Source organism: Ambystoma mexicanum, chromosome 8, assembly GCF_040938575.1.
Source record: "Ambystoma mexicanum isolate Mex_15411 chromosome 8, UKY_AmexF1_1, whole genome shotgun sequence".
Taxonomy (NCBI): domain Eukaryota; kingdom Metazoa; phylum Chordata; class Amphibia; order Caudata; family Ambystomatidae; genus Ambystoma; species Ambystoma mexicanum.
The window spans coordinates 1521009609-1521022720 of record NC_090929.1 but is presented as its reverse complement, the minus strand read 5'-3'; the positions used below and the strand labels follow the sequence as shown (position 1 = coordinate 1521022720).

Genomic DNA, 13112 nt, shown 5'->3' with positions numbered 1-13112 from the left:
GAATGCAGGAGCGGGGTGGTGTCGCATATCCAGGCCTTAATGAACACCGACCTCCTCCACTTGAACATGTCCAAGATTGAGACCCCGCATGCTGGCGCAGTGGCCACTCGTCCCCTCTCTTCCAGTGATCCCCTGCAGAGGGTACGCATACAACCCTAAAGTTTGAAACTTAATATTGACCTTTGACAGCGACCTATCTATCATTCGTGCTGCAATTCATTGATCGCACGCGGATATGCCAGTATAGATTCAATAATTTATTACACACACGTGATCAGCTTAAGTGCGCACCCGGTCTCACGCAGCATTGCAGTGGAACAGAGCATCGTGCAGCACACAGAAGATAAAGTGAGCTTCCATCAAGGTATTGCTTCTGCCTGGAGGCCGAAGTCCATTACGTCAGGAGAATCACTCGATATGTATAAAGCGAAAAAGGCTTTCATGGTCTCTGGATCCATCATGGTCTCCTTCACAGCTGGATCCTCCTTCATCAATTCCATCCAGGATTTTAATTTAGGGGTATCCTTCAGACAACTAAAAAAAAATACAAAACAAGAAAATTCAATAAAATTGGCGCAAAACTTTAAAAGGCAAATAATTGGCTAACACATGCTGTTTAAGTTTGTATTTTGTTGTGAATGGTGATACTTAAAGTTCCCAGATAGGATACCTTGTTCTTATTTGGAGTAGCACCTTCCTTAGTACATTTCCTGGGATCTCCTTTCCACAGCCCACATTCATCATGCATCTTTCTAGAGCGCCTAGGTGTCTCCAGTATGAGTATTCTTGCCTGCCTTGGTTTTAGACGAGCATCATAGGGCCCACCCACCTATGTCAAAATAGCACTCTTTGCCAACATACTCATAATGTACGAATCGCAGGTCCAATGCGATTTGAAATCATAGACAAGCTAACAGTTGATTTCTCAGAGAGGTTATTTATAACAACTGGGCTATAATTGGGTTTAGGACCCGCTGATTTCTATAAATATTTTTGGTTCAGCGAGTCACAGAATGATGATCACTGTTTTGGATGACATCATCAATATCCACATTCAGGATTTCTCCCACCAGCTTCCTACCCGATGCTCTGCTATCTTACCCCCACAGAAAAAATCCAATTGCAACACGACTGCGGGGAAAGCCGCGTTGTCGCTTCAGCGCACTCTACAAGAATATAATGACCGGCTGTCTATAAGAACTGCAAGTATACAAACTCTGCGACCTATCCGCGCACCCATAGCTTCTCTGCAGCCCGACCCTCAGGCCGCTTCATGCCGGTGCATGCGAGAATCTGGCGCTGCTTGTTGAAACTGCAAAACCCACCCGATGTGCATCACATGGACGGCCCCCACTGTAATTACAGTAATGAGCCCACATCTACAACAGAGCTCGTGCCTAAGCCCATAGCTCCGATCACCCTGTATAAGCATACACCGCGTGAAAATACCCCGGATGATCCCCATATAACCAGACATACTGCTGACTTACTGCATGAGCTGAGCACGTATGAACCTGTTGATACTATTGTGCATGAGCACTGCCCATATGAACCCAATTATGACACAATGCATGAGTCTTGCCCATGTGAACCCAATGATAATACTATGCATGAGTCTTGCCCATGTGAACCCAATGATCCTATACGTGAGTCTTGCCAATGTGAGCCCAACGGTGCTATTGTATATGAGCCCTGCCTATGTGAGCCCAATGATGCCACTATGCATTTGCCCCGCCCATGTGAACCCAATGATGACACTATGCATGAGCCCCGACCATGTGAACCCAATGATACTATGCATGAGTCTTGCCCATGTGAACCCAATGATGACACTATTCATGAGTCTTGCCCATGTGAACCCAATGATGACACTATGCATGAGTCTTGCCCATGTGAACCCAATGATTATACTATACATGAGTCTTGCCCATGTGAACCCAATGATGACACTATGCATGAGTCTTACCCATGTGAACCCAATGATGACACTATGCACGAGTCTTGCCCATGTGAACCCAATGATTATACTATACATGAGTCCTGCCCATGTGAACCCAATGATGATACTATGCATGAGTCTTGCCCATGTGAACCCAATGATGATACTATGCATGAGTCTTGCCCATGTGAACCCAATGATGACACTATGCATGAGTCTTGCCCATGTGAACCCAATGATGACACTATGCATGAGTCTTGCCCATGTGAACCCAATGATGATACTATGCATGAGTCTTTGCCCATGTTAACCCAATGATGACACTATGCATGAGTCTTGCCCATGTGAACCCAATGATGATACTATGCATGAGTCTTGCCCATGTGAACCCACTGATGATACTATGCATGATGAACCTGATGATACTATTGTGCATGATCCCTGCCCATGTGAACCCTATGATGCCACTATGCATGAGCCCTGCCCATATGAACCCGATGATTACACTATGCATGAGCCATGCCCAAATTAACCCAATGATGCAACTGTGTATGTGTCCTGCCCAAGAGCACACACTGCTAACATCAATGCCCCCATAGCTAATAATAACCCTGCACCAGCAATCATCCAAGGAGGACTAATCCACGCTAGATCACTACTAGCCCATGCCCTCGATATTTCAGATCTCATCATGACTAACCAACTTGACACACTAGTCATCACAGAAACGTGACTGCATGCAGCCTTAGGCCCATCCCTTTCCTTAGCCATCCCAGAAGGTTATACCATCTACAGAAAAGACAGACCTCTCGCCAAAGGAGGTGGTGTGGCCCATATCGCTAGTGTGCACATGACTATCAGAGAACTGCCCAGCCAAGCCTTCCCCTCAGGCAAATTGCTCTCAATCAAACTTTCACTGCCTAACACAACTTCACTGACCTTCCACATCATCTACAGGCTACCGGGCCTACCCCAATCCTTCGATGAGGACATAGGCCTACTCCTCACTAACAATACTAAACCTTCCTCCAGAATTATTATTCTGGGCAACTTCAATCTAGGCCTCAATGATCCTGCAGACGTTAACGCCCTGGCCATAAACAATACTATTGTATCACTAGGATTCACCCAGCGCATCTTAACCACCCCAGACACAACAAAGGCAGAACATTAGACTGGTTGGCGGATATGAATGGTAAGACTAACGTCATCTCCAACTATCCATGCCCCTGGTCTGACCACAAAGTCATTACCTTTTCCATCCCAAAATACACCACACCCAAACCCTACCACAATTAGCTCCAGCCTCACGATCAAGAAACACTCACAACATCACCACCAAGAACATGCTCCCAATGCTACGACCGATCACAGACCATCTACATACAGCATGTGACCCCAACACTATGGTAGGGCTCTACAATCATACTCTCCTTCTTGCGCTAGACAAAGATCACTCTGCTGAGCCTTCCCAAACCGAAATCAGTAGGTCACCTTAACTCCTTGTGTACACCCAATCTCAAAACCTTACGGTGTGCCAAGCGAATTGCCAATGCCTTATGTAAAACCACACCCTCAAGAATATATAAAGATCAGTTCCTTACTGCATCAAAAAAACTACAAACAGGCCATTCCCCAGGCAAAGAACCTAACATACAACGAGCGCATAGTGAATGCCAAAACATGCACAAAAGAATGATTTGCCATCCTGCGGGAACTCAAATCCCCAGTGAACCCACCAGAAAGTTGCCTTAAGGATACCTCCTGGTGCAAAAACATCCAAAAAGCACTTGTGGATAAAATCACCCAACTACAAACCAAAATTGCTGACAAAAAAACAAACTACTACAACCAGATACTCCCATTGACATTAACACCTTGCTCAAACCTAACAAATTATTTGAATTTAGACCAGTCTCGATACCAGAAGTCACCAAAATCATTTCAGGCCTGAAACCTTCAAGGTGCCCTGCTCCCTTTGTCAAAGACTGCGCAACAGAATTCACCCCTTTCATCACTTCACTCATCAACAACTCCTTCACTCAAGGTATCGTCCCAAACAACCTAAAAGATGCCTGGGTCCTCCCACTCATGAAACAAACAACACTAGACCCTAACATTCCAAGCAACTACTGTCCCATCACCACTGTCCCCTTCCTCGTCAAAATCTTAGAGCAGCATACCTACAAATACAAGAACACCTCAAGGCAAACATTCTTCTTGGCCTACTTCAATCTGGCTTCTGCCATAGACACGGCCCGGAGACAGCTCTCCTATATCTGAAAATCCAAATGGATGAGATCATAGACAATGGGAACTTAGCCATCTTTCTTCTGTTCAACCTCTCGGCAGCATTAGATCTAGTCAACTACAAAATCCTATGCCAACACCTCTCCTCCACAGCCCACTTCTCTACCAAAGCCATAGCCTGGATTGAATCATTCCTATCCGATTGTACAATGAGAGTCTTCATCAACTTAGCGGCTGCCACGCCAGCCCTAGTCCTCTGTGGCATGCCCCAATGCTCGTGTGTATCACCTACACTTTACAACATTTTCACAAAGCCCTTGTTCGACCTCCTGGATGAACAAGGAGTTTCCTACGCCATTCTATGCAGACGATACACAGATCCTCTTGCCTATCTCTGGGAATTCCAACGTGGACACCAATGCCCTCAATAAAATCGACCAAATCATCCAAACTTGGATGGCACAACACACACTTTCTCTAAACAATGATAAAACAGAACTCCTCCTGGTAGGGACCCAATCCCGACTCAACAAATTGGATGTCGACTACAAATCCTACACTATGGACAGGAACTCCATCACCGCCCTGAAGGAAGTGAAAACCTTAGGGGTCTATCTAGACTCCTCACTCTCCCTAACTAGACAAGTCAATGCAACGGCCTCTGCAGCAGCGTATACTGCAAAATGTATTAATGCCCGCAGACCATTCCTAATGACAGATAGTTTCATCACGTTAGCCAGAGCCCTCATTCTGTCCAGACTAGATTACTGCAATGCCCTTTTCGCAGGTTCGTCTACAAGCAACATAAAAAAAAAACTTAAAATCATCCAAAATAATGCCTTACGAGCAGCAATGAATATTTCTAAGAAAGACCACATATCCGCAGCCAGATGCAATGTCCATTAGCTTACTGCCAAGACCGCATCAGATTTAAAACCCTGTCCATCATGCAGAAGTGCCCAACTAACACGACCCTGAATTACCTCTCCAACAATCTTGCCAAAACTCATTCCAACAGACCCACCCAGGCATCTACTTCACACCTCCGCACTACGCCTAGATTCAAGAGAGCTATGGCAAGGGGATGCAGCTTCCAAGTCGTGGCCGCCAAACAATGGAATCCCCTCCCCTTGTCCCTCAGATCCGACCTCTCTCTCTCTGGTCTTTCTGCATAAAACTCAAAACTTGGTTCTTTACACATGACCCATAAACCACTTACTCTCACTGATGCCTGTTTGCTCCTCATGTATGTACTGTTACCAGCGCCCATATGCCTGTGGGTTCCGCGCACTTTAGAAATGCCAAATAAATAAAGTTCTGATTATGAAATAGATAGTAGCAGTAAAAACATGCAGTTTTTCAAAAGGTGCCTGTTTTTACTGGCTGCATGAGCATTGGTCCAGTGGTGTTTACTGCATGTGGTATTCATAGGGAAAACGCATACCTTAAATACTGCCTGATTTTGATGCAATTTACCTCACCCAAGCACAACCCTTCATTTTATGGAAAAAGAAATCTGTAGAAAGTACCCAAAAGCGCATTAAAGGGGCATTTCAGATGCCGACCTTCTCATCCCCTTTGAAATATAATGCAGAGAAGGGTCAACAATGACCAATTTCTGCTTTATCACACAGCGTACTATAGAGGTATATATTTCACAAAATATTGTAACGTCCATCAACAAATGCAAGAAACAGTTCAGAATCGCACCTAATTTACCGTCACTGCAAGGCTACCAACCTTCCATACCTCAATGGCACGAGATCTGCATGACCTAGACACCCTCGTCAGTGACACTGTGGCGAAAGTAGTTAATGATGCTTCATTCATGTCATAACATCCAGCCCCAGCTTCAAAACCAGTAAAAAAAAAAACTATTCTTACTTTGACCTTAAAAACAGTCCACCCTGATGAACTCCTGTTCTCAATGAAAGAACTCAAACCTACCAAACAATCAAATGATATATTTCCCTTAACCCTTGCAGCCCACTAGGCCAACATCCAAGTGGAGACTATACATTAGTATTTCAGAGCATGTTTTACCCCGGACTAGAAAATCCCACATTTGATGCACTAATGCTAAAGTGGGCCTAACATGTGTTGCAAACCCCCTGAGCAAATCATCACTTAACAACTCCATTTCCATTTGGAAGCTATATACCGCTGACCCTGTTGAATCTGGCACTAGACCTGCCCTTGTGAACATCTGGGATGACCCAATATCCATGCCCTAAATAGGCTCTTGGGCATCGTCATTATTCCATGGCATAATGGCAACATGTCTATGGTGGACATAGGCTCATTGTTCTCGAGTGGTCATCTGACGCTAACGCTGTCAATCACTTGCCCCTCTTCGACTGTCTCCAAGAGTTGCCTGGAATCTCTGGCCAGGCATTGGTTTGGTCTAAAGACTTTCTCATGAACTGTTAAACAGTCAGATTAAAGGACTTTCTATCAGTTTGTGCCCCATGACCTTTGCCTTTACTATTTAACATTAAAGTGAAGACTCTTGTGGATCTGATTAATGAACGGCACATTAGTTCCCACTCATACACAGATGATACATACATCTACAGCGAGTCCCTGGGGAGATGGACCAATTTCTAAATGCATGTAGGGACTCGGCTGCCCTTAAAGAATTGATTCACAATAGCCTGAAGACCAAATGAGACACAATTCAAATCCTGTTATTGGGCCCCATGTATTTACTGATAGGAAAGCAGGTTTCAGTTTACATTGCAGCCTTGGATTTCACTTTAAGAGAGGTTGACCGAAAGATGTGTCTCACACTTATTGTCCATAATTTATACAAAATCCCTACAGATCTAAGCAATTTAAAGAAATCATACTGCTAACCTGGGAATTTCCTTTCCAATGAGACAAGACTCAATGTACACCTCTGGAGCCACAGAAGTTGCATTAATCAGCTGGAGCTACAAATCATTTGTCACCATAAAGAATGACAGCAGGTACAGTGATGAATTTGACAAAGCCATCACTTCTTTCATGGGGGGAATCACCCCTGACATGGCCAAAGTGAGGCAGGCACTCTCTGACACGAATCCTGGGGGCGGGAATGTGAAGGAGAATCATGGAGGGGAGATGACCCTTATGGAGATAAAGGTGACTTGCCGGAAAGGACATGCTATTCCCCCTTCTTTCCAAGACGCGGGAACCCTCTCATTATGCCGCAAACCCTTATAGTATGCTGTAAGGCAAAGCAACAACACTCTACTAGACCAAATACCAATCCATTGGTTTTCCCCCTGTTGAAACCAACAGAAAGTACTGAGAAGAGGAAGGGGACAAGAGTAACAAAGATTACTGGAATTCAAACCAATCATCAAAAATGGACTTCTTTTTCTAGAATTACCAAAATACTGGGATGAAGAAGAGGGATTGAGCAATGCAGAGCGGAAGAGGCCACAAGCCCAGCGAGCGCTCTAGTTGTTGCCTGCATACACATGTGCCCTGGGAATTTAATTTAAAGAGCAGAAGCGGAGAGTTGTTGTCAGCAGTTGGCAACAGAGAGGTGCACCTGTCTGCGAGGCTCGGGAATCTGAAAAGCTCAGACGAGTGCGGTGGAGCCAGGTGGCTCACCAACCAAGAAGTAAGAAGCTGCTGCGTGAGCAGGAAATTCTGCAGTAACACCAGGACCCGGCAAGAGACTCTTGAGCGTTTGCAGGTGACAGAAAGCTGTGCTTCACTTACCGGAGCCTGGAGTGAAGAAGACATGTCAAGTGGAAGCCACGAGGTACAGGAAAGTGAAGAGAAAGCAGTCACGAGAAGGAAGTAGGCAGTGCACCTTTGCTGGCTGACTGCGGGAAAATCCAGGTACGTCAACAAGAGCTGCTGAGTCCACCCAGAGACAGCGGGGATACCAGGTTGTATCGGTGACTGCATTGAATGCAAATAATTATAAAGAAAGCAACAGAGAGAGAAAAAACCAAAGGACATATTGAAAACGGCGGAATTGATTTACGAACAAGACCCTTACAGATATGTCAATGTATGCATTACAAGTACATGGGAAAACTGAACAGAATAATATATCAAGAAGATACATTATTCAGCAAAGTAGATCTGCACCTTTGGGGGCGGCAGAGACCATGTATGAAAAGAAGCCCTGGGAGTTGAGTATACCAGGCAATTGCAAGTGTGTGAATACAGGAAGCCCTGGCACAAGAGTATACCAGGCAATTACAAGTTTGTGAAAACAAGAGGCCATGTCAGGGGAGTATATCAGGCAATTACAAGTGTGTGAATACAAGAAGTCCTGGCAGTAGTGTATACCAGACAACTGCAAGTGTGAGGATACAATAAGTCCTGAGAAAAAATGGATGCAGTCGAACGGACCGCATCCAAAAGTTTGCATGGACTAAAAGTCTGAAAAATGCTACCATCAAAGGTTCGAACCACCAAAAGTTCGAACCTTTGGTGGTAGCATTATAGGTAAGTATAAAAAAAAGACTGCAAGGGCTGTGGGGCCCCCCCCCCCAACACCCTGCTCAATATACTTTGTGGTATAGTGAGCGGGGTGTTGCGGGGGACACCCCCGCAGCACACCCGCGAATAAAATAAGAAACGAGGGCTGCAGCCCCGAAACACCCCGCTCACTATAGTGAGCGGGGTGTTTCGGGGACACCCCTGCAGCCCCCGTAATAAAAAAGAAAAGAAAAGGACCCTACGGCGCCGGTTCCCAATCACGGAAGTGAAAGGGATCTGGCGCTGCAGGAAGCCAGCGTGAAGAAGAAGGTAAGTAGGGTATGTTTATGTTGTGTGCTGAGGGTGTAGGTGTGGGGTGTGTTATGGGTGTGTTGTGGGTGTTTTGTGTGTGTGTGTGTGTGTGTGTGTGTGTGTGTGTGGGTGTGGAAACTTTTGGTAGTTCGCACCTTTCTCATGCAAACATTCCAGCCGCTGTAAATTCAGCCGCGGCCGGTTCACTTAGACTCAGAAGAAATACCAGGACTAAGAGAAGGAGTGTGTTGACCATAAGAGAAGGAACCAAAATCCTGGCATAAATGCATTTCAGGAATGCTGAAAGAGGCAGAATTACAAAGCCAACTAGTTTTGTGTGTCAGTGTTATTGTGGCCCAAGAAAGACACAAGGAACTGTTTTTTGTGAAGCATCAGCAAGTAAACAGAAATCCAGGGGAAGGGAACCACCTTCTGGAGGAAGGACCTTTATCCTTGAAGAACATCTGTATTGGAGCCATTTATTCTTCCTTTATGACCATTTTTTTAAACCAACCAAGGTTAAAGACATTTCCATTTTCACCTTCGAATTTAGTTTATAGTCCGAGGGTCAGAGTAGAACTGACACAGACGGATCCTTAGTTTTGGTTTATGTATGGAAATACCTCTTAGAGCAGGGTCAGAGAGGCCTTTTCCCAACCATTTTATTTTTAATAAAATTCTTTAACCAAAATCATGGCTAACTTGTGTATGAGTTTTATTCCTGATTCGTCACAGTACCCTGAAGTGGAGGGAGGAGGTGTGGCTTAATGTCATATGCAAAAACAGTATATCTCCGGCTTCTTCCATGGGAAACCTGCTCGCAAACGGTCCTCTTCACAAAACAGTCCTTCTTCTGAAGGAACGACAAAGGGATACTCATCTATGCATAATCCCTCTTTATCTCAAGAAATCCAATCTTTTACTTGATAGAGGCTGTACACCATTGTCAGATACAATTTTCTTATGTAGGCTTCCCTAGCGCACCCATCTCCCATGAATGTTACTATGGACTCTCTTTGGAGCAACCATACATAAACATTTCTTGCACAAAGTAATCAACCAGAACAATCATATAACTCTGACTCACAGGCCGCTATGATTTCAATTTCTAGCTATTGCCACAGACTATTTGGTCATTCCATTGCCAACATGGGTGGGGTTTTAACATGTATATTCTTGTCCCTTTGGTTTTACAGAATGCATTCCACAATTTTAGCCTCCAACACTTAATGCATTGAGGGTTTTGAGAAACTTGATTGTGTCTCTCTAGCTAGTCCCCGGGGATCTGTCATCCAGGTGGTCAGGACACGGCCATCGCTACTGGATCCAGTTCCTGGGGGTGGACCAATGAGGGAGGATCCCCTGGATGGGGGTCCTTGGGGAGAGGGACACCAACGGATGAGATGAGGTATCCCCCTTCTTTCAACACCTATTCCCCATCCAGCCACGTAGGACATCAAAACCAAAGCCCCCTCCATTTCTGAAACGGAATACTTTTGCACGATACACCAGAGAACGGACTAACAAAAGGAGCTGTTTACCTGACATGTCCCAATACAAGGTTAAGGCAAAATCAGGCAATTGATCAGAATTACACACACCTGATGGCCCTTTCCCTTCCCCATAGGGATAAAAGGTGGAGCAAGAGAGTATAGTATGAGCAAGGCAGACCGTACAACGAGACAGCTATCCAGACCCGGCAGTTCAAGAGGAGGAGAAAGGTGGCAAATATTGAGAGGCTGACAAGGAAAGAAACAACTTTGCCCTTTTCAACAAAACCCTGCGAACCCTCGTCTGAAAGAAACGTAAGACCGAGAACAATAGCCCAAGTGTGCTGCAACAGATGACAACGGTACACGGAGCGTATCGATGCCAATAAGCCACAGCAAGGGAGACTCCTGCTTCTGTGGTACTGGCCTTGACTCCCGTGAAGAGGAAAGCCAAGCGGTTAATCACAGCTGGTGAGTCGAGGGGAGAACCGATAAGAACCAGGCTGTGGTGAACGAAAGTCGCAAAGTGGCTAAGTAAGAAAGTTCGAAGAACTGTAAAATTGTAAAGGGGAGACCAGCTGCAGGAGGGGACTGGCACCACATCGGTGCTGCTCCGAGAAACTCTGGTCAAATCCCCATTTGAGTAAAACTACAGAAACCAGAAGGCCATAGGAGAGCTCCAAGATAGGTGAAAGTAGTCATACATGAGGTCAAGCAAAATCCTCATACAGCCGAAAGCCTTTAATCTATGAACTATAAAGAAAACAAGGGAAGCGACTCCCGAAAACATTGAAAGTGAATGTGAAGGTGAAGTTGGCAAGTGTGAAACTGGAAGAGGGATGCTGACAAGAAGGGGGGCAAGTCAAAGTCCCAAGGAACAGTGTGTTGACAAAAGTGAACCCGGTTGAGGGAGGTACAGTGGAACTTTTAAAAAGACATTAAGATTTATAAGTGAGGCTGAAAGTAAAGAGGGGTCAGCACCCGGAAGAGGGGGACCCAAGTAGTGAAGAATCCTCACCCAAAGTATAACCAGGAAACAAACTTTAATTTGTAGAAGGAACTTTTGTTTTGTTATTGAATACGTCAGGCCCTCAAAGGCAAGAGACTTTCAAGGGGAATGAGACTTGGCCATTGACGGTCCTGATAGCTGCAAGTGGAACTGTCGACTCACGCGGGGAAAGCTCGAGTGTGTGCTGTGCTCCAAGATCCCATCTTACCCCGTGCTCAAAACGTGGGGAAGGGAGATATAAGCTACCGCATCCTGACATATTATTTGTGAACACTTCTTTCTTTTCTTGAGCACCATCCCGCACTCTTGTTGTATCAGTTGTACGTTTTGGCAATAGGTTTCTTAGTATAGGCCCTTTATTTGGACACGACGCCAGTAGGACTGCCTTATTTTCATTTGATGGTCGAGGCTTGTTCCCATCTTAGATTTAGTTTTAGATTAGGCATTTTTCCAACCTGCATACAGTTTAATAAACACCCTTGAACTATAATCACTTGTGTCTGTCTTTTCTGTTGCCAGCATGAGTTCCTTACAGGGTGGAAAAACATATTCTCTTACTTTCACCTTGATTCAGGTGACCATTACAGGTGAAAAATCGATTAAAACAATTCCAATCTTCACTGGTGCTACAAAATGATTACCAATTAAAAACGATTCCTTTTCTTATTCCACTGCAAATTCCTCAGATGGTTTGAAGAACAAATGCAATTCTCACAAAATCCTGCCTCATTTTGATGTCTGATCAAAATGTTGCCCTTCATGACTTCCATACCCTGATAAGTGACATACTCCCTTGCTCACACTTGTTGGCCGACACAACTATCTCCATAAGCAAAAGGGTTTTGCACATTTATAGGTAGATTTAACTCGCTTTTTTACAACGCTGTTGCTTGTTCCTCCACAATTAAAACTATGCAAATGCACAGATTCAAACATACGGGTGAAAAAACATAAAGATGCAAATTCCTCAATGAAAAGAAATGCTAGAAAATTGACAAATTATCTTTTGCCCCGATTTCATTCTCTGAAAAATGTGGTATTTTTCTATCTTTTATTGATGGGGGCAGGGCGGAGGGGTTCCACCTGCAACCTCCATCCTTCCTCCACCCCTTCCCATGATCCCCCTCCTGATTGACCATCAAAGCCTTTATTTCCATCTTTTATTTTCTCCTGGGTTTCCCCCCTTTTTCACAGACCTTTCCGCGGACCGTTTTTTGATATAGGTATCTTGGCAGTTTGAAGGCTGGTTTGCTGTTTATTGTATAGGGTTAGTCCAACTGGCTTAACGGTCATCTTTAAGTGAAGAACAAAATAAGTTCCCAAGCTACATCCCCTGCACACTTTCTAGTATCTGAAATACCAGACCAACAGTTAAATAAATATTATCAATAATATATCTTATTGAATTCAAGGAATTCAAGGAATTCAAGGAAATCTGTGGATTGTAGAAATTTCAGAAAGGCAAATGAAAAATAGGACATTAAATCGTATAAGGTCACAAGAACCAATCTTCAATTTTTATTCTTGATGTTAAAGCTGTGGGAGGCCCAACGCGTTTCGAGTGGTGCAACACTCTTCATCAGGGGCAAAACAATATTTCTAGAGAAAGATATATACAGTATATACATTAGAATTATGCTTACATCCAAACAGTTGTCAAAACATTTATATGACTCATTTATTGATC

The 13112-nt window shown here is 44.4% G+C and overlaps 1 protein-coding gene across 1 annotated transcript in view; it reads right to left on the bottom strand.

Annotated features, from left to right (window-relative positions):
* Positions 1-236: 236 nt before the first annotated feature.
* The window catches only part of LOC138473184 (glutathione S-transferase omega-1-like), a 171089-nt gene continuing 158213 nt past the window's right edge, over positions 237-13112 (bottom strand). Inside the window, exon 6 of the mRNA XM_069611746.1 lies at positions 237-534. Within this exon, the coding sequence (XP_069467847.1) occupies positions 360-534 (175 nt within the window). The 3' untranslated portion in view covers positions 237-359. The remainder of the gene's footprint in view (positions 535-13112) is intronic.